The following is a 26208-nucleotide window of genomic DNA, read 5'->3' on the forward strand; positions in this document are numbered from 1 at the left end:
GGCAACTGTCCTGCAAATTTGAAATTATTTCAAAATAAAAAAATAAGATGAAGCAGAGAGGACTTGTACATAGTAGGGATATAACAAGCAAAAAAAAAAAAATCTTTCTTCTTCTATTCTATTGCTAGAAGCCTCTGTCCTCTAGGGGGCGCCCCCTCCACAGGAGCCCTTCGTAATCTTCCTATCCGGAGACCCAGTCTCCCTAATCCCCTTTCTACGCCTCCTTCAACCCTCCCCTCACCCCAAGATGGCACTACCTTTTTTTTTTTTTGCAACTATTTGAAAACTAATTCCACTTGGTCCTTACCCATGGGAATTCTGGGTAATGTGAGTGATTCTTTTTACCACCAGAAACTCTGCAGTCTTAAATTCTAAACCAGGAGTCAGCAAACTTTTTCTTTAAAGGGCCAGAGAGTAAATATTTTGGGCTTTGTGGATCATATTTTATTTAAAAAAACAGATGGTGGGCCAAATCCAGCCTGCTGCCTGTTTTTGTATGGGCCATGTGCTAAGAATGATTATTACATTGTTAAATGGTTGCTTAAAAAGAAGATTTCATGACATGAGAAATTAAATGAAATTCCTATTTTGGTGCCCATAAATAAGTTTCATCAGAATGCAGCCACATTTGCTCGTTACGTACTGTCCGTGGCTGCTTCTGTGCTACAGAGTTGAAGTAGCTCTGAAAGACACTGGATGGCCTGTAAAGCATAAGATTATCTATCACCCAGCCCTTTATAGAAAATATGGGCTGAGCCCTGATCTACATAATCAATGTCAGTGATTAATATCCATCACCTGTGGACACACAGTGGATGAACTCATGTCTGCTGTCCTGAACAGCAGTGCAATTCCTGGACAGATAAATTGGCATGCTCTGTCTGCTCATCTGTAAAATGGGGTAACAGTACTATCTCTGATTAAAGGATTAAATGACTTAATACACAAAAATCAGCTAGGGAAGGGCCTGGTGTTGTAAGTGCTGGGTACATGTGAACTCTATCTGAACGTCCACATATGGATTTAAATGAACAGAAAACAAAAGCCTCTTTCTCCCAATTTATTTCGGAATGTCTTGTAAACAGTTTGAAACGTCCCTTTTAATGTCTTTCTGGCTTCACCAGTATCAGATGGCATGACAAATTCTCCTTCACAGAAGGTACAAGTGGAACAGGACCGGAGGGGCATTTTGCGTCTGTCCCGCGTCAGCAGGTGTGACCGCATCAGGAGGCACCTGCTTTCAGTAGAACTGACTAATGTTTCTGGGGAGTGACGTGTCCAGACCACTGTTCATCCATATCTCCTGAATGATTTGCTCTCTGCGCTCAATCCTTTCTGCCAGCTCGGCAGCCTCGATGGAACTGTAGACGGGATACGCAGTCCGACGAAACCCCGACAGCTCCCCGGGAAAGTCAGAGTCAGAGGAGTCCTCACCCCCCTCCTCCTTGTCCTCACTGTCCTCCTCAGCCTTGTCACTTCCTGGCACCAGCGGCTCCCTCCCCAGCTGCAGCTCCCGGAAGTCCTTGGCGCAGGACACTCTGAAGACCAAGGCGCACAGCGTGAGGACCAGGCCGAGGCAGACGCTGGACACGAACAGCAGGGCGGCCCTCTCGGGGTGGGCTGTGGGAGGAAGAGAACACGTCAGGAGCTGGGAGTTGCCGTCGATCGTCACCAGCTCAAAGTCCCACCTTGACAGGTGTCTGCCTAGGCAGGCGGCTAACTCAGAGCACCGGTCCTGGATAGCATCTTCAAGATCAGCCACATCTAACTGACCACACATCCTCTTTGATTAAAAAAAAAGTTGGGGGCCCTATACAGCCAATATATGTATGTGTATGAAAGGACACAGAGCAGAGAGACTCGGGAGCCAGACTCCCTGTGTTCAAACAGATCTGCCACTCCCTCACTGTGTGACTTTGGGCAAGTTACTTAACCTCTCTGTGCTTCCATTTCCTCATCTGTAAAATGGAGGTAATAACACTTTCCTCATAGAGCTGCTATGAAGAAATGAGTTAATTCCTGTAAAGCTCTTGAAACATTCCCTGACACAGAGTAAATGCTCAGTAAGGTGTCAGCTTTTACTAGTAGATTATGAAGACTTCATTTATGAATAAAGTATACATATGAACGTGAGTGCTAAAATTGTAGACACTAGCAAAGCTTCACTTCTTTCTTTTCTTAGATGGAAAAGTAAATATAAATAAAAGTTCTAGTAAATTTTCCTGCATGCAAGTGGATTGTCAGTATAATAATAGAAATTAAAATTATGTGGCTGTGTACTATGTGTGCCGGTCTAATGTATCTAAACCTTACATTAACACTTGCAGAGAGGACTAGTATTCTTTCTATTATATGGTTGTGGACACCTTGAGATATTTGCACCCCCACTATGGGAAAAACAATGATCCAGTTAACTTCCTTGTAATATAGATTGGGATTTGGTAAACTTTTCCTGTAAATGGCCAGGTAGTAAACCTCTTATGGTCTCTGTAGCAGCTGCTCTGCCACTGCAGTGTGAAAGCAGCCATAGACAATATGGAAGCCAATGAACGTGGCTGTGTGCTAATAAAGCTTTATTTACAAAAGCAGGGGTGGGCCGGATTTGGCCAGTGGGCTGGAGTTTGCAAACCCTGATGTAGATGCTCAAGCTGAGGCTGAGGGGGTAGAATACCACCGGAGGTCATTCGTCCCCTTTAGGAGCCAGGACTTGAACCCCGCTCTTGAACTGTGAGCTCCACAAGGGGTGTGCATCTGGTACTCCTGGTGTTTGGAGGGCCCAGGCACAGTGCCTCCCATTTTATTGCAGGTGAATAATGAAGACTGTTTTCTTCTCCACCTCTGTCCTTCCCCAGAGGTCCAGACTGGAGTTTAAAAACCTGAGGGTTGTTAAATTTCATGTACTGTCAAGTGATCCAACTGCTCTGATGGGAGAAATCTAACTGGGGCACCTTATCACCTTGAAACTTAAAACCTCCCTATTTCTGCTTCCTTCACTTGCAGCTCAAGTCATCTATGAAGTAGCTGGACTCAGATGTGTTTTTCTTTTTGCATGTTTCCCTCCTAGCACAATCTCACTGCTGTCTTTGAGAGAGAGAGCAGTCTAAACTCAAAATTAATTTTGGCTGGGGAAGTTGCCAATGTTGACAGAGGATTATGAGTTTTATTTGTAGGGCTATTGATAATGACAGATTTTTCCTATGACGTCGTTTGAGTCAAGGTATTTTGAAGGTGCAGTCCAGTATAGACATGTATCCTTTGTGAGACAAGAAGGGCTATTTTCATTTCTAGAAGTGGTGGCAGAATGAAGTATTTGGAGCCTCTGACACTTGAATCATTACACAATAATATACAGAATGATGCCAAAACTTGGGGCTCTGATGTAATTGGAAAATCTTTTCTCCTTCTCCTTCCTTGTTGGAGATTGAATCATGTGCCCCATAAAGACACATTCAAATCTTAATCTGTTTTCCTGTTGGTATGAACCCATTTGTAAATGGGACCTTTGAAGATGTTATGGGTTAAGATGTGGACTTCATTTGTGAAGCGGATCTTTGAAGAGCCTATTCAGATGAGGCCAAATTTGAATAAGGCGGGCGTCCACATGACTGGTGTCCCTATAAGCAAAGGAAATTTGGATGCAGTCAGTCAGTAGAAGTCAGAAGCCAGGACTCAGAAGAAGCCAGAAGCCAGCGGAAACCAGAGGAGCAGACATAAAGGAGAGAGCAAGCCAGGTGACACTACAGACTCGGAAAAAGCTGGCCCTGCCCATACCGTGATGTTGAACTTGCAACCTCCAGAACTGCAAGACAATAAATTCCTATTGCTCAAGTTTGCCCATTGTGTGGTATTTGTCATAGCAGCCCTGGCAAACTAAGACACTTTTGCTGCAAAGGAGATGAAAGCATCTGCTGGGAGTGGACCCGTTACCTTTTACCATCTCTTCTGCCTTCACTCTCACCTTCCTTCCCTTTGCATCTTCCTCTTCCTCTCCTCTGCCTGCTGCACCCCACCCCCTAGCTCCCACACATTTTTCTCTCTGCCCCTCTAACTCTCACGGCTCTCTGTTAGGGGTTTTCAATGCAGCTAAAATTCAACTCCTCCTTCTTCTTGGAAAACTTAAACCCTAACCCATTGGCAGTGATGCCATGTAGCCCTCACCTTCCCACACCTGCCGGGACTGCTGTGGGTGGGGAAATGGGTCCCACCCATGTACCTTTTCCAGACTCCTCCTGTTCAGTTCAGGGCTAATTCCGGGCAGAAAGAATTCCATCCTGGTCAAGTTTCTGAAGAACCACCATCACTCAAAGCCCCCTCCTCTCTTTAGCCTCACCCACTTTTCCCGAGAGGCCATCCATCCCAGAAATGGTGCAGTGGGAGCAGCAGAATCTTCCCCTCCAGATGGAGGAGGGTTCATTTCCAGCTCTCCTGCTGACAGGCAGGTAACTATGGGCAGGTTACTGGACCTCTTTTTCCTTTATGATTTTTTAAGGTCTCCAGGTGGACAGAATTAATCATAATCTTTAGGCCATGACATGCTCCTTTCATTGGTTTCTCCATAGTCTTCTTTTATGGTTATTTAATTAGCTACTTTTAATAATGCACTAAGCACCTGTGCTGTGAATAAGCACCCATCCTACCTGGAAGCTAAGGTCTCAACAACAACCTGTGGTTCCCCCCACTTCCCAATGCCATGACCTGGCCTCTCCCCAAAATGGTAACCACCATTGGTGGTTCCATGTTCATTATTCACTTGCTTTCCTTTTTTATATAGTGTAATGCAACTCAACGCATTCTGAAAAACTTTATTAAAAGGGTCGGTAATGTTATAGACAATGTCTGGGACTTGTTTTTTTTCCTACCTAATATTATATCGCTAAGATCCATCTATATTGGGTGGATGCATCCATCCAATGTGGTTCCTTCATTTCAAGTGCTCTCTAACAGTCCACTGCCTTGGCGATATGTGTGACTCTCTCACTCCCCTGCTGTGGGCATGCAGGTTATGGCCAGGTGTCTGCTCTTGTGGACACCTGTAGCTGTGAACGTCCTTTTAAGTGTCCCTGGTGTACACAGGCAAATGTTACTCTTAGGCACTGACCTAGGAGGGTGATGATGGGTGTTAGGCTGTGTGAATGTCAACTTTAGGAAATATGGCCAAAGTGTTTCCCAAAGTGGCTGCAATGTATGAGAGATCTTGGGAGCCCTCATCTTTTCTGGTACTTGGCACTGACAGACTTTTAGATTTTTTCCAATCAAATGGGTAAAAGAACATAGTTTATTATGGTCTTGATTTGTAGTTCCCTGATCACAGATTACATGCGTATCTCTTCACAGGCTCAGGTATTTTCCCTTCTGGAAATGCTGGTTTGTGTCACTTGCCCATTTTTTTTTTTCTACTATGTCATTTTTTTTTCCTCTCTCATATATGGGCTAAGTATATTTTCTTTGTATTCTTGGTAATCATCATCCTTGGACATACATGGTGTGAATGTCACCTCCACCTCCTGGTGAGTTTCTCTTATTTTCACTTTCACTTGGGTGTCCTCTGCCTGAGTTTGTTTATCTGAAAAAAGCGGGATGATAATTTTGCTCTTCTCCATCCTTCCTGCCTCCCCTGTCCCATTCAGTCCTCTTCCTGCACCCCACCACCGCAGCCACTGAAATCTTTTTAAAAACATACATCGGACCACATCATTGCTCTGCTTAAAAAGCCATAAATAATTTTCCTCCTCTCATAGACTAAAAATCAAATCCTGGCCATAGCCCGTGAAGCTTTCCATGACCCGGGCCAGGCCACCCTCTCCACCTCATCTCAAAACAGTCTCCCCAGTACACTCTGCTCTCCAGCCACACTGGCCTCCTTCCGGTTCTTGGAAGGTCCCAGCCACCTTTGTACTTCGGTGCTTCTGCACATGCTGTTCCTTTTCTTTGGCTCTCTGTCCCTGGTCCCCTACAATCTAGAGGGTATAGCCAGGTCTCCCTCCCAACCCCACACCCCCAACCCCCTACCCACCCCCACCCCTGTCATTTGGCCTCAAGGCACAACCCACAATTGCCATTCAATCACTGAGCGTTTAATCCTTTCTCTCCTCATGGAATACAAGCTCCAAGAGGGCAGTGCCTGGGCCTGTCTTCTTCTTTGCCAGATCTCCAGTGTCCAGTGCAGTCTCTGTGGCAATGTAGCATAACACAAATATTTGCTGTGCATACAAAAGGAGAAGAGTGTGGATCTAAAGCACTGGGCTTGGTGCCCTGTGGGTGGAGCCTCCTTTAAGCCAGTTCCCTTTCTTCCCCTCCCTCCCACCTCTCCTGAGAAATGGGGGGGCGGGGGGCCTGGATTCTACTGCCAGGAGAGCTGCTCACTCATCTCAGAGGTCAGGTACCTCTTGGCTCAGGTACGCCTCCTGCCAAGCGATCACTCTCTAGGTACGGACACATCAATTCCACTGAGATCCAGATATCAGAGATGGAGAACATGGACGATTCCTGGCCAGACCATTGGAACAAGTTCTCTCGTGTCTGAGCTGATGAGCTCAAAGTACAGAATCCCTGGGTGTTGGTTGGACAGAACCTTAGAGATGCGCTGGCCCAACCAGGCTTGGCGCAGGGGCACCCCTCTGTTTTCTAGAATCAATTTGACCACTTCAGGTTTCTGGGACCCTATTCCCTCTTATAAAATCTGGAAAAAGAAAGGAATGATGCTCCTTGCGGCCAAACTGAATCTTCAAGTTTTGCTATCGTTGTTATTCTTCTAAATTGAGCCCAGTTCATTGCAGGCTAGAGAGATTGGCTTTCACCTTGCCATCTGAGGTGGGTTCAGGACGGTGGCCCAGGGCTCTGATGGTCTGTTTCAGCCTTAAAGGGTCTGGGGTCAACAGAAGGTCCAGCTCAGACTTATTCAAGTCCAAATAGGACACCCAGAGCCCAGGGCACTGCCACCATAGCGGAGTGGGGTGGGGCCGGAGGACCTTCTGGGCAAAATCTCAAAGTGTCTGGGGCCCTGGCCTGATAGCTCTTAGAAATGTGAAAATAATTCAACTTTTTGTCAGGGAACAGAAGATCGGAGACCGTGGGAACACCTCAGAATTCAACCTATGTGACAAGGTGGCACTTTTTTCCAATTGTCCTCTGGACAGGGGGATCATGTAACTGACTTTGACTTTGGAATGTGTTTTTATACTTCATTTCAACATGCGTTCGTCTGATAGCCTAGGTTTCCTTTCATATAAAACAATGACGCCTCTTCAAGGCAGGAGAAGCTGCAAACCTGTCCCCTCTGCTCTGTCCCCCTTTCCCCGTGAACCCCCATTACCCCATGCACCTGAAAGTTCACAGCAGGGTCTGCTAGAAGCTGAAAACCCACACTTGCCACAGCCCCAACGGGCAGGGGCAGTGACAAATACTTGGGCCTCCAGAGGTACTATGCCTGCAGGGTCGTGCAAGGCAAACACACAACACTGGATCCAATGAAACGCTAATTAGGGAGGGTGGGAGCATCAAGTCCTGAGGCAGAACTGTCTAAATAAGTCACCTCGGGATGCAATCTGTCAGGGGACAATGGCCAAAGCGAACAGCTACTAAACCAACTTCCTGAGAACCTCTAATGCACACAGACGCACACACACATCCCTCCCTCTCCGTTTCTCTAATTTCAAAAGTTTTCTATGAGCTTCTTCAGACCCATGACCTAGATGCCGGAATAAATTCAAGGCGTAGGTCTGCATTACTGAAATAAGGGTAAGTTCAACCCCCTTCAGGAAGCCGCCTCACTTTAAGAAACCACCCCATAGATCATTTAAATGTCCAGAAGAAAACTGCCTATTCGCTAACTCTGTTTCGACATCACAGGGCACCCCTTCCAGCAGCAATGAGGGGGACTCCTGGCGTCATCTACACTCGCCACTGGCCGCTGCCTGCTTAAGTGGAAACGGCTCGTCCTGACAGTGAGCTCCGCATGGTATGTGTGCTGGTCTGCGGTGCCTGCAGGAGGCTGCGGGGCTCCTGGACAAGTGCAATGTCCCGACCACATCCAGGCCACCCACATGGAGACAGAGGGAGCTCGGGCAACTTCGCCAAGGAAATTCCAGGCGATTCCACAGGTACTGTTCCTCCAAGACTGTGATTTGAATAACGAGCTTCTCGTGGAGACTTCCACTAGCGCTGCGTTTAGAACCTCTTTCTCTTTGGCTTGATGTCTAGGCTTGGTCGTGGTTTGCTGAGATGACTGTGCCTAGACATCCTTCAATAAATCCAAGCCCTTCTTTTTGTTCAATTTAACACCTACAAATAGCAAACACTGGGCGATGATAATGCACAAGACAGTTCATGATGCCACATCAAGATCTGCTATTTCTTCATTCATGAGCAATTCCTGTGCACCTGTTCTAAACCAAGCACCGTGCTAGGCACTGGGATACACCACAAATAAGACCAGCAAGCACGTGCCCCGATGGAGCATAAGATCCACTGGGGGAGACCAGTACTAAGCAAATCAATATGCAGCACGATTTCTGGGAGTGATGAACGTGTATGAAGGCAGAGAAGGGAGGAGGGAAGCTAGTTTAGATACCTCAAGGTCATGGGGATTCCATTCTTCAAAATCTGGGAGAGCACTTCTTGCTCGGAGAAGCCGGAGCACAAGCCTGTATCAGCCAAGCCGGAATCCTGGGCCTGCCACTGTCCACCCTAAGACTTTGGGCAAATGGCTCAACTCCGCAGGCCCTCAGTTTCCTGCTGAGCAGGATGGGGTGATCAGTCCCATCTCGGGGTTGGGGAGGGAGGCATCAGCAAGGCACTGGGGGCAAAATATCCGGCACAGCGGCGGCTCAGGGAGCGACGCCATTCTGCTCCTCTTTAATTATTACTCTAGGCTTGAAAGATTTTCATGATGCCTTTCCCCCAGGGATGCTCCAAGGACTGTGAAAAGTTGGAGATATTCCTGACCCCAAACCCTTCCATTTCTTAAATTTTTACGGTTAGAGAGAGAATGAACAGCGAGAAGTGGAAACGGGAGGGTGGTGAGAAAAGGGGAGATTTGCAGAGGGGTCCAAACCCCACCAGCCTAATCCAGGAGGACTGATGTGGGGAGACTGTGGAACCTTCTGGAGTCCCCAGACTGACTCAACTCTCCATTGTATTGTGCTATTTCTGCAAGCCTTTATTTTCCTCTGAGGAAGGCTGACCCCAAATAGCCCAGCTCCAGAGGCCTTGAGTAGCAAACCTGCTACACATTATATTAATGTGTGTAGAGTGGGATTGAATTATGTATCCCAGTTTAGACAAGGTCTTGTTCTTGGTCCACATTCCCCCAGGTGTGAACCCACTGTAAGCAGGACCTCTTGAAGATGTCATTTCAGTGAAGGGGTGGCCCGACTGAATGAGGGCGAGCCTTAATCCAGAGTCCTAGAGTCCTTTGTAAGGAGAACTTCAGACACAGAGCGAAAAAGCCACAGGAAGGAGCCAGAAGTCAGCAGGAACCCAGAAGAGAAAGGAGAGGACATCACCATGTGACAGGAAAGCCCTGGAATCCCAGTATTGTGGCCAGCTGGCACCAGAGCATGTCTTTGGGGGAAAAAGCCAGCCTCGCCAGTATCTCAGTGCTGGACTTCCCACCTCCGAAACCATGAGCCGATAAATGCCTGCTGTTTAAGCCAACCCCACCGTGTGGTATTTGTGATAGGAGCTCAGGTAAAACTAAGACGGTGTGTATTTTACAAAAAGGCCCAGAAGTCTTGGTTTCCCTGAGCAGAGTGAGACACTGCCGCAACTTCCAGATGCAACACTCCAACATCTGGCCTGTCCTAAGGCGAGCAGAGAAGGTGGTGAAGGAAGATCGTGTGTGCACCATCCCGACCCTGCGCTGCGGGCCTTTTGGCTCTGCTAATTCAGGAGGGCTGAGTCTGATTGATCCTCGGGGGGAAGATTAACGAGGCAACCACAAGGAGTAACGCTGCTGACTCAGAAAGCAACGCTGCCCTTACAGGGCATGGCCTGCCTTACTTATTACGGGATCTGGCTTAGTTTTTCTTCCAGCCAGGGGTGGAATTGTATAATCCTATGCCCTTCCCAAATCTCAGAGCTGATAAATGCATTCCTTGGGTTCTCCCTTTTCCAAGAGGAAAAACGCCTCTGGCGTCTGACTCCAAGTAGTGTGACTTTATCTGTTTCCTAGCTTCCTATGTGGTTCTCTGGCTGGTAGCCTGGTTAGAACTGTACCTGAATTCAACTCTGTAGCCCTGGATTTTAGAAGACTGCAGTTGCCAGGTCAAACTAAGGGTCATTTTCTTTAGTGATGGGATGTTGAGTATTGTAATGAAACAGTGCATGTGTTAAAAAAGGACTTCAGTAAATCCATCAGTATTCTAGGAAGCTTCAATTCATCGACCTACCTCTAATGTACGCGAATGCTGCCAGAGAGCTGCTAACAATGACTCCGTCTTTCCTCAGAACCCTCGTTGCGTTTGGGTCATAGTTTATACCTATTTCAGAAAAATGCAAGACCAATTAATCACAGCCGTTCACTGTACACCTGCCCTAAGATACCTCTGCTGTTGCTAAACTGGGACTGCTATAATAAGTAAAAAGTCATAGGAATCAAATAAATGGGTCTCATGCTAAATTATGGAAAACCAAACCAGGAAGAATGTTTAGTAGGTAGTCCTTGACGATACTAAATGATAAAAGAGATTTAGAAATTCTAAAATATGTTGGTGACATTTTCAGGTACCACTCATCCACTCCACTGTCAAAGGGAACAAATTTATTTTCCCATCCTAAAGACAAGGGGCATTCTGTGGCTTCATCTTGCCTCTGGGGGCCAAGGGGAGCTGAATAACATCTCGCTTTTAACCATGGAGCTGCTGTCTGCTCTGCTGACCACAGACAAGATAAAACTCAAGTTATGGAGAGTGGCTGTGTTGGGTTACTTTTTTAGAAACGACAGCAAAATGCAGGGCAGATCGGGTTCCAATGCTGCGATGGAGCTTTGCGAGCTTGTGATGGGGAAACCTTAGGGCTCTGGGAACCTCTGTAAGTGGCAGATAGGGCAGGATGCCTCAGAGGAAGAAGGCAAGGAGCTCTCAGGCCCCCATTCCAGGGGACCAAGATATTCATGGGGTTGGGGTGGGAGCCCTGTTAGAAAGAGGAGTGGGCTGAAAGAGGCAGAGCCACGTAGAAAGCTGAATGGTAGACCAGAAGACCATTTAATACATCATCAACAGTTATCTCCAAGTTGTGGGATTGGAGTGATCTATATTTCTTCATACTTGGTTGGTTTCCCACATCAAACATACTTTAATTTTTAAACTTAGAAGTAAAGTCCTAATAAATATAATCAAAGTAACATAAAGAAGGACTCTCAGCACCCAGAGCTCAATATCTTAGCTTTTCTACTGGGTCTTTGCCATTTCTGTCAAGGTCAGCATGGACTGGATTCCACTGTAGATCTGATAAGAACGCCAACATGCTCATCCGTCCTATCGAAGGATGTCAAGAGAAAATCTAAGTGAGAAGGGGGCCCGTGTACGCAGGCCTGCAAGTCCAGCCTGGGTCTCACCTACCCGGGCTCCCAACAGGGGCCAGAAAACTCAAACTCATCATATATTCCAGGAACTCCAAATTGGCTTCTGAGCAGATCTCTTTCAGGAAGTGAGAGGGGAATGGAGGGGAGGTTTATTCTATTTGTGATTTAAAACAAAACAAAGCAAATTCTTGGCTGCCATCTGCACCCGGCAGCCATAGCAGGCTCATTACCCACAGCTAGTAGTTCAGACACATCTCCTCACATCCCCTTTCATTCCAACCAAGGTGTGCCCAGCTAGGGCCACGTGGGGGGTGTTTACCTTCACTTAAAGGGAAATGCTGGTAGTAAGCCATAAAAATTACCATGTTCACCATCTTTCTGCTTCAAAGAAGGTTTTAGATTAGCAATGGCTGGATCAATCGCCGTGAGTATGTTCTTGGGAACTAAAAACCAAAAAGAAACATTTTAAATACTTTGTATATTGAAAAATGTGAACACTGAATGTATTTTTTAAGTGTAATATAGAAAAGATTAAAACATTACTTTTCATATGGGAACATGAATCACTCACTCTGTCAAGATACACCCAGATACATCACCCCACCATGGTACCCGCGTGATCATCAAATGTTCCAGGATCATGAAATTCTAGGGCCATTTTGCAATACTAACAAATAAAACATGGAGAAGAGATAAACAACATGTGGTATTTCTACCCATTTTAGTTTCCCTGTTGCAAAAGCAAATACCATTCAATGGGTTGGCTTAAACACTGGGGATTTATTGGCTCAAGGTTTTGATGCCAGAAGTTCAAATCAAGGCATCATCAAAGCCATGCCTTCTTCCCAAGACTGGCAATCTGGGGCTGGCGGCTGGTGATCCTTTGTCCTAAGCTGCTCTGATACATGGCTATACACATGGCGGCCTCTCTGGGCTTTCCCTTCTCTTTTGGGTTTTGTTGACTTTCCGTTTCTGGCTACACCCTCTGTGGTTCTCTCTCTCTTCTCTCTCTTCTCTCTCTCTCTCTCTCTCTTTCTCTTCTCTCTCTCTCTCTCTGTGACCTTCCCTATAAGGCCTTTGGTAATAGGATTAAGACCCAACCTGGGCCACACCTTATCTGAATTGTCCTCATCAAAACGTCCTATTTACAATGGGTTCACACCCACAGGAATGGATTAAGTTAAAGAACATGTTTTTCTGGGATACAGAGCTCCAAACCACCACACCATCCAATGGAGGAACAGTTAGCAATAAAAAGTAATGAAGCACTGATACATGCTACAACATGATAAACCTCAGAACATTATGCTCAGTGAAAGAAGCTACTATATTTGCATGTGCACACAAATACCATAAACTGTATGATTTCATTTATATGAAATATCCAGAAAGGGTAAATCTATAGAGACAGAAAGTAAAATAGTGTGCTGGGAACCTGGGGTGAGAAAAGGGAGTGACTGCAAATGGACGTGAAGGAACTTTTGGAGGTCATGGATACGTGCTAAAATTAGGATGTTGCACAACTCTGTAAATTTACTAAAAATCATTGAATTGCATTCACTTAACGTGGGTGAATTTTAAGATATGTAAATAATATTGCAGTAGAGCTGTTAACTCGGAGCACGAACTTCCCTAAGATGCAGTAAAGCAAGATGTGCTGCAACCAACTCCAAATTCTCCACTCATCTCTCTTTAGCTCCTACTCTGCTTTCTATTCATAGCTCTTCGTATCCTTGTTGTCATAATAAGCCCAAAGAGAATTCTAAAGTCTCCATGCTAGAACCATCTCTAAATATTATTATAAGCAAGTACTACAGAAAGATGAGTGGAAGGCAGCATGAGAAGGTCTTTGGGAAGTTGTATAAGGTTCTGCTGAGCTAGACCTTACCCTAAGAAAAATCCATCTGGAACTCAGGATCCCTGGGCAAAGCAGACAACGAGCTGAGACAGTGGACCCTGCGAGAATTCCAAAGGCCAAGCACACTGCAGCAGGCTGGGAGAGGGGGGAGGAAACCAAATATTTTTGCTGCAGAAAGTTGCTTATTTTTGTTTGTCCTTTAGCCTAGCTGATATCTGAGAGAAGTGGCAACAGGAAATAGAAATGAAGCCAATGCAAACTGTGCAAGTTTCAGGACCAACTGATTTTTTAAAGTGAACTATTAAGACATCTTCAGCGGCAAGGAGACCTCACTTCCTTTTGGGGCTGCCCCAGGATCAACAACCAGAGAACATTCTTTAATTGTTCATGCCCCACATGCTGGGGGCCCTGGCGCCTTTGTGCCCATGGGCAGTGAGAGCCACTTTCCAGGGAGGCCTGGTGAAGATGCGGGGGCAGCTGACGCTGGCCAGGACCTCCCAGAATGCCCCTTCGCTGACTGTGGGGTCCACCACTAGTCCAGGGACCATGGCAAAGCCCCAGGGAGCTGAGCTGTGCTCCTGCAAAATGCTTTCTAATTAAACAGCCTCTCCATCATTTCTGGGTCCCAGAAAAGGACGCCCCCGATTCCTTGGCAGCAGTAAATCCAGAAGCATCCTTTCTCTGTGCCAGTAGTGGCACTTCTTTCTCGTGTCAGTCTCTTGGCTCATTCTCAAAATATGACACAAGGAGGGCCATGGCTCTCTGCAAAGGCTAGAGGCTTTAACAGCTCAAGAAAAACAGGATTTCACAGCGGAGCTCAAAGCAGAAGAGCATTCTAGGATGAGCGCTGTAGAACAACCAGCCACTCCAAAGCTTAAATCCCCTGCCTATGATATATGGCCCATATCAAAGTTCCCATTTACCAGGCAAAAGTGGCTCTGATAGAGGGAGCATCTTTGAGGATCTTTAAATTAACAAAAGGTGTCAATATACCTGTCTGATTCTTGCAGCTACTGGTTTGAAAGTGGCTCAGAAGTGGGAGGGGAACTAGGGTATGATTTATCACACTTCAAGCCCCAAAATTTGTGAAAACATTTGCAAACCAATATTCACTCAGCTCTACTATGTGCCAGATGATGTGTTCAGCAGTTTAAATGGTGTACCTTGTGCAATCCTCTCATAATGAACCTATAAAAATGCTATTATTCCCATTCTTGCATATGGGAAAACTGAGGCTCCGAGACACACCATTTGCTCCAACTCTTGGTCTTGTGTGCCAGTGCTCTTGCTCCTTTAGTGGCCCTTTACTGTCTGTGGGACGTGCAGCCTTTGGGAATTGGGTCAGGATTACTTCAAAGGATTGTAAAGATGGCAACACCATTCTCTCTTCTACCCTCTTCAGTCTGTTTAGGTGAAACCAGAGATGATGACTCTAATGAACTTGGATGGTTCGCCAAATTTGAGCAGGGCCCCCACCTTGATTACTATTTGCTGAATGAATCTTGTGTGTTAAGCCTGGGCCAGGGCAGACTTTCAAACAGAAACCTCAACAGGCTGAACTTGGGGTCACAAATAATTCTTGCACATCAGAGACAAAAAGGGTTTCTGCTTAACTGTGTCTACTTCTCAATGGGTGTCTGAGCTGCATGAGCATCATCCATCTCACTGCCCCCCAACCCTGCAACCCCGTCCCACTGCCCATCAATCCTGCACCCCATCCCACTACCCTCCAGTCCTGTACCACCCATCTCACTGTCCTCCAATCCTGCACTACCCATCCCACTGCCCCCCAACCCTGCAACCCCATCCCACTACCCCCGAATCCTGCAACGCCATCCCACTGCCCCTCAGTCCTGCACCCCATCCCACTGCCCCCCAATCCTGTATCACCTATTCCATGCTCCCTAATCCTGCAGCCCCATCCCAATGCCCCCCAATCCTGCATCACTCATCCCACTGCCCTCCAATCCTACACCCCCATCCCACTGCCCCCCAATCCTGTATCACCTATTCCATGCTCCCTAATCCTGCAGCCCCATCCCAATGCCCCCCAATCCTGCATCACTCATTCCACTGCCCTCCAATCCTACACCCCCATCCCACTGCCCTCCAATCCTACACCCCCGTCCCACTGTCCTTCAATCCTGCACCATCTCACTGCCCCCAATCCTGCACCCCTCTCCTGCTGCCCACCAGGGCCCCCTTCACAGTCCCACAGCATGGAACTCACCACACTGTATCACACAGCCTGTGAGGGAAGGGACCATGTAGCTCACCACAGCTGCCCTAGTTCCCACCTCTGTGCCCAGCTTGTAGCTGGTGCTCAATGACCCTGTGTGGCTTGCATGAAGCAAGGGGCCACCAGTGCTCCCCCTTCCCTTGGATGGCCTAAGAACAGCTGGGTCACAGGGTTTAGCCACAGGGTAAAGATGGTTCATGGCCCAGTGAAGGCCAACGACCTTCTGACACACAGATTCTCACTTCCCTTTAGAATATTCTGGTTGGCTGGGTAACATGGGTGAGCTGTGGGTGAGAAAGACCCCTGTCCCCCAGCTCAGCCCACACTGGGTCATGTTGGAGAGGGTTGGGAGGTGTTTTTGGAGAGGGCCTGCCTGAGGTGAGGAACCCCAGATCAGGGCCTGCGTGGCTCAGCACTAGCCCCCAATGGACCCTCCTCTCCACCCCCTGGGTGAGCACAAGACGGCTGGGTAGACCATCAAAGCCCGACTGGAGGCTGATGTTAGAAGCACGATATTGGAAGAGATACTTATTGGGGATATCACTTCCCTCCTTCTCCAGCTTGCAAACCCCACGATCCCCCATTATAATCACTTGCTTGGAAACCCTTTAAATCTAGCCCTCTCCCTCCCTTGCCATTGCCTGATGAACCTGGAGGAAGCCTAGCACCCTTTTTCTCCACATCTGCTCTCGGGCAGCTGAGTGCTGCTGGAGGGAGCCACGCGACTGGGTAGACCAGTGTCCTGAGAACTTTGACCACTAACCTTAAACGAGCCCTGCTCCACCCAGCAATGCCACTGTGTTTCTCGATCAGCCTGTCTTCCCACACTCCATGGCATCTACTTTATACCTCTTTCATCTCCTCAAACCCCTCTGATGACTTCAGCTGATGACTACATCTCATATTCTTTTTCTGGGAAAACAGAGGCCATGCAATAGGAACTCTAAAGCCTACTTTCATCCATTCCTGCATCCCACATCCTCTTTCCCAACCTCCTCTCAAAGGTTAATCCCACGCCTCTTGCCTTCTACTAGACCTCCATCCTTCCAATACACCATGTCTCTTCTGCATGTCTGTATGTTTCAACTTTCCAGATAGCCCCACTCTAGCACCCTGCTCTGAGTCATCATGAACTGTTGTCCTCTAACTGGTCTTCCTGTTTCCACTCTTGAGCCTTTCCAATCCATCCTCCAACCTGCAGCTGGAGCCATCTTTTAAAGAGTTGCACCTGACTACATCTCTCTCCTATCTGAAATCCAGCCTCAGCATCCCCTGCCAAAACCCCACAGGACCTGGCCCCAGTTCCTCCCCAGTGCCATCTCACGCCATCTTCCTCCTCACCAACTCCACTTCTCTCTCCTACTCACCATCTCTGCAGGGGCCAGCTACCTCCTCCGCCCACTCTCCACCCACTCATGCCCACCCGTCCCTCAGAGCACAGCTGAACGTTCGCCTCAGAGAAAGGTTCTCTGTGGAAGACTTCTCTAACTACCTCCCTCAAGCTAAATTAGAGCCCGTCCATCATTATCCTCTCTCATAGTATCCTGCCCTTTTTTGTACTAGCCCGCATCACAATTGGTAATGATAGCTTTATCTGGTTGGCTGTTTAATGCCTAACTTTCCTCGTCCATGAGGACAAGGACCACTTCTTTTTGCTCACTGCTGAATCCTTATAATCTGGCACAGCTGCAGATACTAGGAATGTGGCTCAAGGTGCTGAATGAGTGGACGGGGAAGAGGAGCTCTAGCCAGGACAGGGGACCCCAGGCTCTGGTGGCTCGTCTTCTCGGCCTTGGTTAAGAACAGCCACAGCCCTGGCCTCTGCCTCGAAAGCACAGTAGACAATTTATCTGATTTGCAGGCCATGGCCCTGCTCCTCATTCAAAATCAGCTGGAGAGGACTGAAGTTACTGAACTCCAGAGCAAGCGATGTTGGCTTGCTTCTAGGGGACACTTGGCCAGAATGGGTTCGTGCCAGCTAGAGCTGCTTAGACACAGGAGCAGGAATAAGGACTGAACGAGCAAGAAAAGCCATCCTTCCTATAATTTAAGTGTGGGGGTATTATCTTGGGAAGGTATTTATGTAGTCATTTCATTGTACTGACTACAGCACTGATACTGCAGAGGACAAATTTTCAGGCTATAAAAGGCCAGGGATACAGTGGAATATTATTTGGCCATAAAAACAAGTAAGGGACCGATACACACTGTGACATGCATGAACCCTGAACACATATGCTAAGTGACAGAAGCCAGTCACAAAGGATCACATATTACTGGATTCCATTTATAGGAAATGTCTAGAATAGGCAAATCCACAGAGACAGAAAGTAGAACAGTGGTCGCCTGGGGCTGGGGTAGGGGCACATTTCGGGGGCGGGGGGCGACTGCTAAAGGGTTAAAGGGTACAGGGTTTCTTTTGGGGTGATGAGAATGCTCTAAAATTGATGGTGGTGATGGGTGCACAACCCTGCGAATATACTAGAAACCACTGATTTATGCTCTTTAATGGAGGAATTGTATGGAGTGTGAATTATATCTCAATAAGGCTGTTACCCCCCAGAAAGTCTAGGGATGTCTGGCAGGAGAAAAGGGGGTTTCCACAAGCACAGGTACCCGGTTCTCCAGTTATGGTTCTCTTTGCTTTCCCTTTGCTTTTCTGCTCATTTCCAAAAACAGTTGAAATACCAGGATTGCAAACCGGAAGTGCACAGGATCCTCAGAAAATAATTTGCTGATTCATTTCGACAGAGCTCTATCAAGTGGAATCTAACTGAACCAGACATTTCATTTTATTATTTAAAGACACTAGAAAAACAAAGTAATGCTGTTCATGTAACATTTATAATTGTTTTAGGGTAAGCATTTGATTTGTTGACTCAATGCTGTGGGTATGGAGATAAAACAGTTGTTGGCAACACAAAGAATTAGTCATTTAGGGACTGAAAGGAGAACTGGGAGGTTAAATAGGAGCCAAACAACACTTCTGTAAACTTGCATGACCTACCAATAAATTTTAGAACCTAATAAGAACACAGATTGAAATCACTTTACTCAGTGACATCAACGTTACCTCCTTTTGCTTGTTCTTTTCCCACCCTCCTCATTTGCTGCCGATCTGATTGCTCAGTGCGCTATTAAAAAGAAATTCAACTGAGAAAAATTCCACTACCTATCTGATGTGAACATCATAAACAACAATAAAGATAGAAAAAAGGGGGCTCTTGAATATCTGGGGTGACAAAATAGTTCACATGCATACTTTGTGGCACACTGTCCTTTTTTCATATGATTGTCAAGTCCTACGGTAGACTGAGTTATATACCCCAGGAAAAAAAAAACATTCTGAATATTAACCCATATTTCTAGGGGTGTGAAGACACTGTAAATAGGACTTCTTGAAGATGTTCTTTTTAGTTAAGGTGTGGCCCAAATGAATGAGGGTGAGTCTGCATCAGAATTACTAGGGGCCTTATAAAGAGGACCCAGAAGTCACAGAAGTGGGAGATGAGAGGACATCCCCTGCCATGTGACAGAAACCAGGGACATAAGCCAAAGAACCCCAAGGACTGCAACAAGCCAGCACGAGAACCCTATTGACCCGACCCCGAAAGAAAGCGAGCCTCCTAGCCTCTGAAACCAGGAATTAATAAAGCAAGTTCCCATTATTTAAGCCAACCCATTGTGTGGTATTTGTCATAGTAGCCTGGCAAAGACAGACACTCCCCAAAGGGCAGGCTCTTCAAGCAACTTGGTGAGGGTATATTCTTACCACATGCATAGGCAACGGTGAGGTATTTTTTCACTCCTGGAAGACAGGGGCTTCCGAAATGGTGATTGTTGACAATGATTTTGCATCTCTGCCTCCCATAGCACCTCCTGGACAACACTTGTAAAGCTGAGTAAGACAAGCAGTCTGAAATGCAGGAAACATCAACAAGAACTTTATGTTGTATTCCATATGTGCTCACCACATGGCCCGTGCCAGGTGTTGTGTTCAAGATGGATTTATCCATATACAAGACATCCTGCTCCCCCGGGACCACAAAGTCAGCTTTGCCACCTTCAGTTCAGCATCTGAAAATATAGCCCTGAGATCGGTTTCACCCCATGCATACATACTGAGCCGGATTTCCAATCAAACGGAGATAGTGACCCCGATTGTTTTCTTCTCATTAAGCACCCAGGATGGGCGAAGGGTCACCCGGACAGAGCTGGCTTCGTGGCAGGTGCTTAGCAGAGCCCCGAGCTTGCCCTAATACTCTGCTGTCACATTTAAAATTCTGAAATATTTTTGAACAAAATATTTTTCATTTTGTTCTGAGTCCCACCAATCATGGGTCCTGCACCCAGATCAAGCAAAATATGAGCTTTGAATAAAGGTCCTTGTTTCTTTTATGACCCTTACCACCCTTTTTAATGTTTTATTTATCTGTTTACTTTTGGGATTCCATCTTCCCCATGTGAACATAAGTGCCATGAGGGCAGGGACTATTTCTGTCTTGTTCATCATCTAATTCCCCCTGCCTTGAACACAGTAAAAGTCCAACAAATAATTGATAAATGAATGAATGAATGAATGATTGAATGAAATGAACTGATAAACATGAGGACACATTTTCCATGACAGGCCCACCAGCACCCGGGTGCAATGGCAGCACAGTCAGTAAATATTAACTGAACACCCACTGAGGACGACACACTGTGTTATTTACTGTCAAGAAAACAAGAAAGCAGCAGCCCATCCTTGCATCTCCCCCATGGAGCTCCGGAGGCAATGCCCACGTGCAGTGGTGAGACAACGAGTGCAGGGTGCAAAGCGTTAGTGGTGCAGACATGAGGTGCTGGGGTCAGAGGCGGGAGGGATGGGCGTGGAAGCACCCCAGTGCAGCTGAGTGGTCAGGGGAGGCTCTACGGAGGAGAGGGACTTGCCATGAAAGAAAGAGCACGAATTGGGTAGAGGCAGGCAAGAGGGAGATGTATAAACACCAAGGCAAGTAGGCTAGAAGAACTGAAGGGCAGGCTGGGGGCTGGCCAGGAGCTGAACTGCGGGTGTGACAGGGAAGGCAGAGAGCGTGGGCTGGAAAAGTCAAGGGGGGTGAGACTGCGATCGCCTGTGAGCACGTAGCTAAAGGACCTGGCATTTATTCTATAAGCAACAGGAGCTAAAGAAACGGCCTGGTGCGACTGGTCTTTGGGAATATGGGAGAGGATGCCCTGGGAGAGAGGGGGATCCCGGTCGGGAGATGAGCCAGGAAGCAGTTTTAATAAGATGCATTGGGAGGAGTTAAAGTGTTGAGGAGGTGGGAGCAGAGAAGGGAGGATTTTAGAGACCCTGCAAAGTACGGATCACAGACACTAACAGCTAATATTACACCAGGCGCTGTTCTCAGTGCTTGTGTTACCTGATTTAATGTTCCTGACAGTCCTATAGGGTTGGTTGTTTATACAACATACACATAAAAGGCCATTCATAGTACTTATATGCATATATATAATACATGCATGTATATGCATATTATATACATAACAATTTTCTGAATGATACAGGAAGAGTAACCTCAAACAGCTAGAGAGGAGAGAGGCCTGGACGCAGTGAGGCTCCGCAGATGGCGGCTTTAACCCGTAAACCCCACTGGGGTTGAAGGTGGGTGAGGGGGTTATCCCGGACCATTTGGGGTCATCAGATGGGCGACTGAGAAAGCAGCGGGGCTATTGACCACTCTAGGGGAAATGGTACAAGTAGCCAGTTTGGAGGATAAGATGATAAATTCATTTTTTTTTTTTTAAATTCTGTCCTGCATTTGAGATGGGAGGGACTTTAAAGAGCATTTTCGAATCTGGAGATGCCCCTGGGAGAGGCTGGTGCATGGGGAACCCAAGCACAGATGCTGGGTGGGGCGAGGGTCACTCCCAGAGATGGTGGGGAGTCCGGACCGCAGGGCACCCACCGTCACAGGCCTTTCCAGAAGTCTTGTGCATGTCTACTCACATCGTAGCAATTACAAACTCTACTTCCCTCCCCAAACAAAAAGCCTCAACTCCCCATTCCCCTGAATCCCCGAATGCTTCTCCCTCACAGTCAGGCTTCTAGAAAGGGGTCTCTCTGTCCTCTGACCCCACTGCATGCCCCATGACCCATCCACTCCTGCCCCCTGTACCCCCCACATGCTGAGGCCGCTGGGGGCCTCCTGCAGACCGAGCCCAGGGGTGCCAGTGGGTCCTGATCCCTCCTGGGCTCCAGGACAGCTCCCGACACCACTCACCCCACAACAGAGGGGCCTCATGAGTGAAGAGAACACGGAGCACATCAAGAAGTCAGTGAAGCCGTAACAAAATACTGTAATGAAACATTTTAGTTGCCCGTCTATATCAAGTGCTGGAAACGTTAAGTACGTCTTTGTGAAGAGCGAGCTTAGCTGTCCTGGGAGAGTGGAAAAAGCAAAAGGTGCAGTCGGTCAACACTCTGGGAGGCCACCCAGGGCTCACACCGAGAGATGAGAAGAGGCCTGAATTGAGAAGCTGTTTACAAAGGTGTGCATAGGATGTACAGATGCCACAGAGGATGCTGCATACCCCAGGGCTAGAAACAGCAGGGAGACGCCACCCCACCCCCACCACTACCACCACCAAGCCTGAAGGGGCAAGGGCAGCGGTTTCCAGAACCCAGAGAGAGCAGCTGAGTGGGGCTGGCCCTTGGTTGAGGGATGTAACAGTCACAGTGCACTATCTTCTGTGTTTCTGCCTGTGGTTCCTTCTAGATCAAGAGCCTTAAGGCAAAGAGAGCAGGCTATTTGACTATTTGCGGCTGTTTGTCCAGCATTTCATGTTACCAATATTAAATCTATCTCATATGGGTTGAATTGTGCCCCTGCAAAAGATACGCCAAAGTTCAAACTCCCTAAGTCCAGTCATTGTCAACGTGACCTTATCTGGAAATTAGGCCTTTGTGGTGATAATCAAGTTAAGATGAGGTCATAACGGCTAGGATAGGCCCCTAACCCAACATGACTGGTGTCCTTATAAGAAGAGAAGAGAGTCCCTCAGAGGGAAGACAGCCGTGTGACGATGAAGGCAGGGATTGAAGTCCCGTCCCTACCAGCCGAGGAACACCAAGGGCTGCCGGCCATCAGCAGACGCTGGAAGAGGCAATGAACGCTTCTCCCCCAGAGCCTTCAGAGGAAGCCTGGCCCTGCTGACACATTTATTTGGAACTTCCAGCCTCCAGAACTGTGCGAAAATAACTTCCTGTTGGTTTAAGCCGTCTAGTTCGTGGCAGGGAACTAACACAGCATCCGTTATGCCCGTTGAGACTCTGTCTCCCCCCCATGTAACAAGAGGGACACCAATCTCACCATGTTTCTGTGAGGTTTGGATGAGGCAACTGCAGAAGTTAAAGTCCACATAAATGTTAGCTCTTATCATTAGCTGTTTGAAAAATCCACTGTGGTTAAGATTCCAGCAGGCCGCCTGCCAGTGGGAGCCAGGAGACGTAGACTAGAAAAGCAGCTAAAAGCACAACTGTGGACAAGTCGGTCCCCCTTACAAAGCCTCAGTTTCCCCACCTGACAATAAGATACTAGGACCTGACTCGTTGATTTGGGTGACCGGTAAATGAAACACTGCACCCAATGTCAGCACCTGATGAATCCCATTTGTCATTCTCTTCATCAGGCCACCTGATATTAGACGGGAAAACGGTACTTTGGGAAAAGGCCATCAGGACTTTGACAAGGTATAGTCTGAACTATATGGCTTCTTTCACCCTGTTAAGTGAAAAACATACGGTGTGGTATGATCAAACCTGAATATTAAGCCAAAAATCTATGTATAGGGAAAAAAACAGATTGGAAGGAGAATCGCCAAGAAGGTAGCAGGGGATGTCTTTGTTGGAAAGCAGGCCCGCAACCCCATTGATTGTAAGTTACTTTCCAAGTTTTTGTGAGTTTATATTGCTTTGAAATAAAAGAGTGTATAGAATGAACTTCCTTAAAAAGTAGAAGAGAATTCATGTCTAGATAGAAGATTGTTTTTGAATAGTGAGAGTCTCTCAGGCAAAGTTTTTGAAAATGTAAAGTTTTCTATAAGTATAAGCCTTGCACCCAAATAATAAACTCTCTTTCTTATAACTCACCTTGCCCCAGAAGCCATGACAAATCTAACTAGAAGTAAAGTTATCCCCTTTACATTTTTTTCCAGTTTATTTTGATTGCTTTGTGGATGTGCAGGATTGATCGGGGTATTTCTGTTGACTTTGAGAGCCTTTTTATTATTTGGTGCTATTCACTAAGCGTACTCACAAGTTGAAAAAAAGATTCTTTTCCTTCTCAAACTAAAACATGATCCTTAAAACTAGCCCCATCTCCACCAAACTCCTCTCCCTACATTGAAATAAAAAACCTTAAAACCAAAGGGATCTGAGAATGGTTGACCTGAGAACGTGTGATTTCTATATAAACTTTCTGAATTGGGAAGATGTAAGACTGAATTATGAAATATTTGTTAGAAGCCTGATGCTTTAAATGATAACTGTTACTGTTGTCTCTATTACAAAATAAATACGAGTTCATAGTTGAAAATTTGAAAAGCACAGATGAGCCAAAACAAGTAAGATACAAATCCTTCAGTCAATTCCAGTATCCAACAAATACCTATTAACTTTTAAAGAACATCATTCTACTCACTTTTCTATGTGTACATGTCCTTCTTGCTCAGTGGGATCATGTACATATCACCCCATAAGCTACTCTTTTCCATTTATTAATATATTTCTGGAAATTTTTCATTTTAAGGAACTGCATAGGTTTTCATTTTATGGATGTACCAACTCTATTTACAATACCCTATTGTCGAACTTTTGGACTATTTCCGTTTTTGAATACTATAAACAATGCTATGCTGGACACCCTTGGAGCTAAATGTTTGCTCACAAGCCTGACAGTTTACACAGAAATTCTTGGAAGTTGACTGCTCTGTCAAAGGGCATTCAGATTACTAAGGCTTTCAATACACACTGCCAAAATGTTATCCAGAAAAGCTATACCAATTCATGGCCCTGCCAAAATTGTATGAGAATGCCCCAGAATCCTTAAGTTTCCTTAGAGCTTTAAGGACGTGCCTCACCATATTCGTTAAGGCTAACCAAGAAAAAAAAAAAATGTCTCCCAGTTATAAAACCATAAACCTCTGTGATCAGTCCTGCTATAAAGTCAGCCAACTTTGAGTGGGCATGTGTTTGCACTTTTAAGTTACCCCAGGAGTGAAAGAATTTATCTAGGTGAGAGTGAAGAAAACCACAGTGAGTTTTCAGGAAGAGGCCTGAGGTAATCCAAGTCTGATTTGGTTATGACCAGATCCTTATTGACACTGAGCACCGAGCTGTTTGCAGGATTAATTTGTTAAGTGGATATTTCCCTGCTAGGCTGATTTTGTTTGTGTTCTCTCTTCCTGACCAACTGTAGTTCAGGTGTGTGGACTTCCCTCCACCCCCAATACATGTGATAACAAGATATTCAACTGTTCTGCTTTTTAATTTTTTTGGCCACTGTATGAAACTGAAACTTAACTTAATAGCTCTTTACAACCTGTGTTTATTTAGATAATTGGGCTGGGTGCTCTTAAGTGGAGCTGTCTTGGCAGCAGGAGGCCCTGGCACCTTCGTCTTTGGCTGAAAAGTCCAGGCCTGCCCACACTTGGCCTTGTGGCAACCGCAGCCCACTTTGAGGCCCATTGTGTGGGGTTTTTTTTCGTTGGTTTTTTTTTTTTTTTTCATTTTCCTTTTTAAGGAAGTAGCAGATTCCCTGGAGCCAACCCAGAAAATGCAACTGCAGCAGGAAATGACGTGCTTGGCGGACATCCGGCCAGAGGAACTTTTCAAAGGCCTGCAAGTTCATGCCCAGGTCTTTTGGAAGGCTCTCTCCTTTCTAGTGTTAAAATGTAGTTTCACTGGTGTTCAGTCAATTTCATTCCTGCCTTTAAGGTACTCTTCCATTGGACGAGGCGTAAGCTCTGATGAGCTTGAGTTGCTCTAAGGTCTTCTAGAAATGTCTTTGGGTCGGCAGCCCTTGAGGTAAGACGTCAGATCTGGCTTCGTTAGAACCTGCATGGCAATAAGATGTCCGTTTTGAGGAAGGTCCCATGGATACTTTGGTCATCAGACTTGCTGCTTTTTTGCCTTTTATAGTCAGCCTTCAAAGTGGCCCCCAAAGATCCTTGCCTCTTAGAATCATGCCCTTATTAAGCCTCCTCCCAGAAGGAATCAGAGCGAGTCTGCATGGCCAGGAGAAAATGGTGGCTGGCATGTTGGCTTCCACTTGCTTTCTTGGATCACTTGCCCCAGGGGCAGTGAGCCGCCATATTGTGGGGCACTCAAGGATCCTGTGGAGAGACCCAGCTGTGAGGAATCAGGCCTCCCGCCAACAGCCAGCACCACTGGCCGGCCCCATGGGGGAGCTGCCTTGGAAGTTAAGTCAAGCCCACAGATGGCTGCAGCTCCAAACAACATCCTGGCTGCAAGCTCACGAGACCCCAGGAGAACTGCCCAATGAAGCTACTCCCGAATTCCAATCCCAAAGGAATTATTTTAAGTCA

General features: G+C 46.6%; 1 protein-coding gene across 2 annotated transcripts in view; it reads right to left on the reverse strand.

Moving 5' to 3' along the window:
- Window positions 1-1044: 1044 nt before the first annotated feature.
- Window positions 1045-26208, reverse strand: part of EVA1C (eva-1 homolog C) — a 67289-nt gene continuing 42125 nt past the window's right edge. For both annotated transcript variants that reach the window (XM_037832564.1, XM_037832572.1), the window contains exons 5-8: window positions 19391-19534; window positions 11884-11964; window positions 10389-10478; window positions 1045-1620 (exon numbers count right to left, since the gene is read on the reverse strand). In XM_037832564.1, the coding sequence (XP_037688492.1) occupies window positions 1241-1620; window positions 10389-10478; window positions 11884-11964; window positions 19391-19534 (695 nt within the window). In that variant the 3' untranslated portion in view covers window positions 1045-1240. The remainder of the gene's footprint in view (window positions 1621-10388; window positions 10479-11883; window positions 11965-19390; window positions 19535-26208) is intronic.

Source organism: Choloepus didactylus, chromosome 1 (assembly GCF_015220235.1).
Source record: "Choloepus didactylus isolate mChoDid1 chromosome 1, mChoDid1.pri, whole genome shotgun sequence".
Lineage (NCBI taxonomy): Eukaryota > Metazoa > Chordata > Mammalia > Pilosa > Megalonychidae > Choloepus > Choloepus didactylus.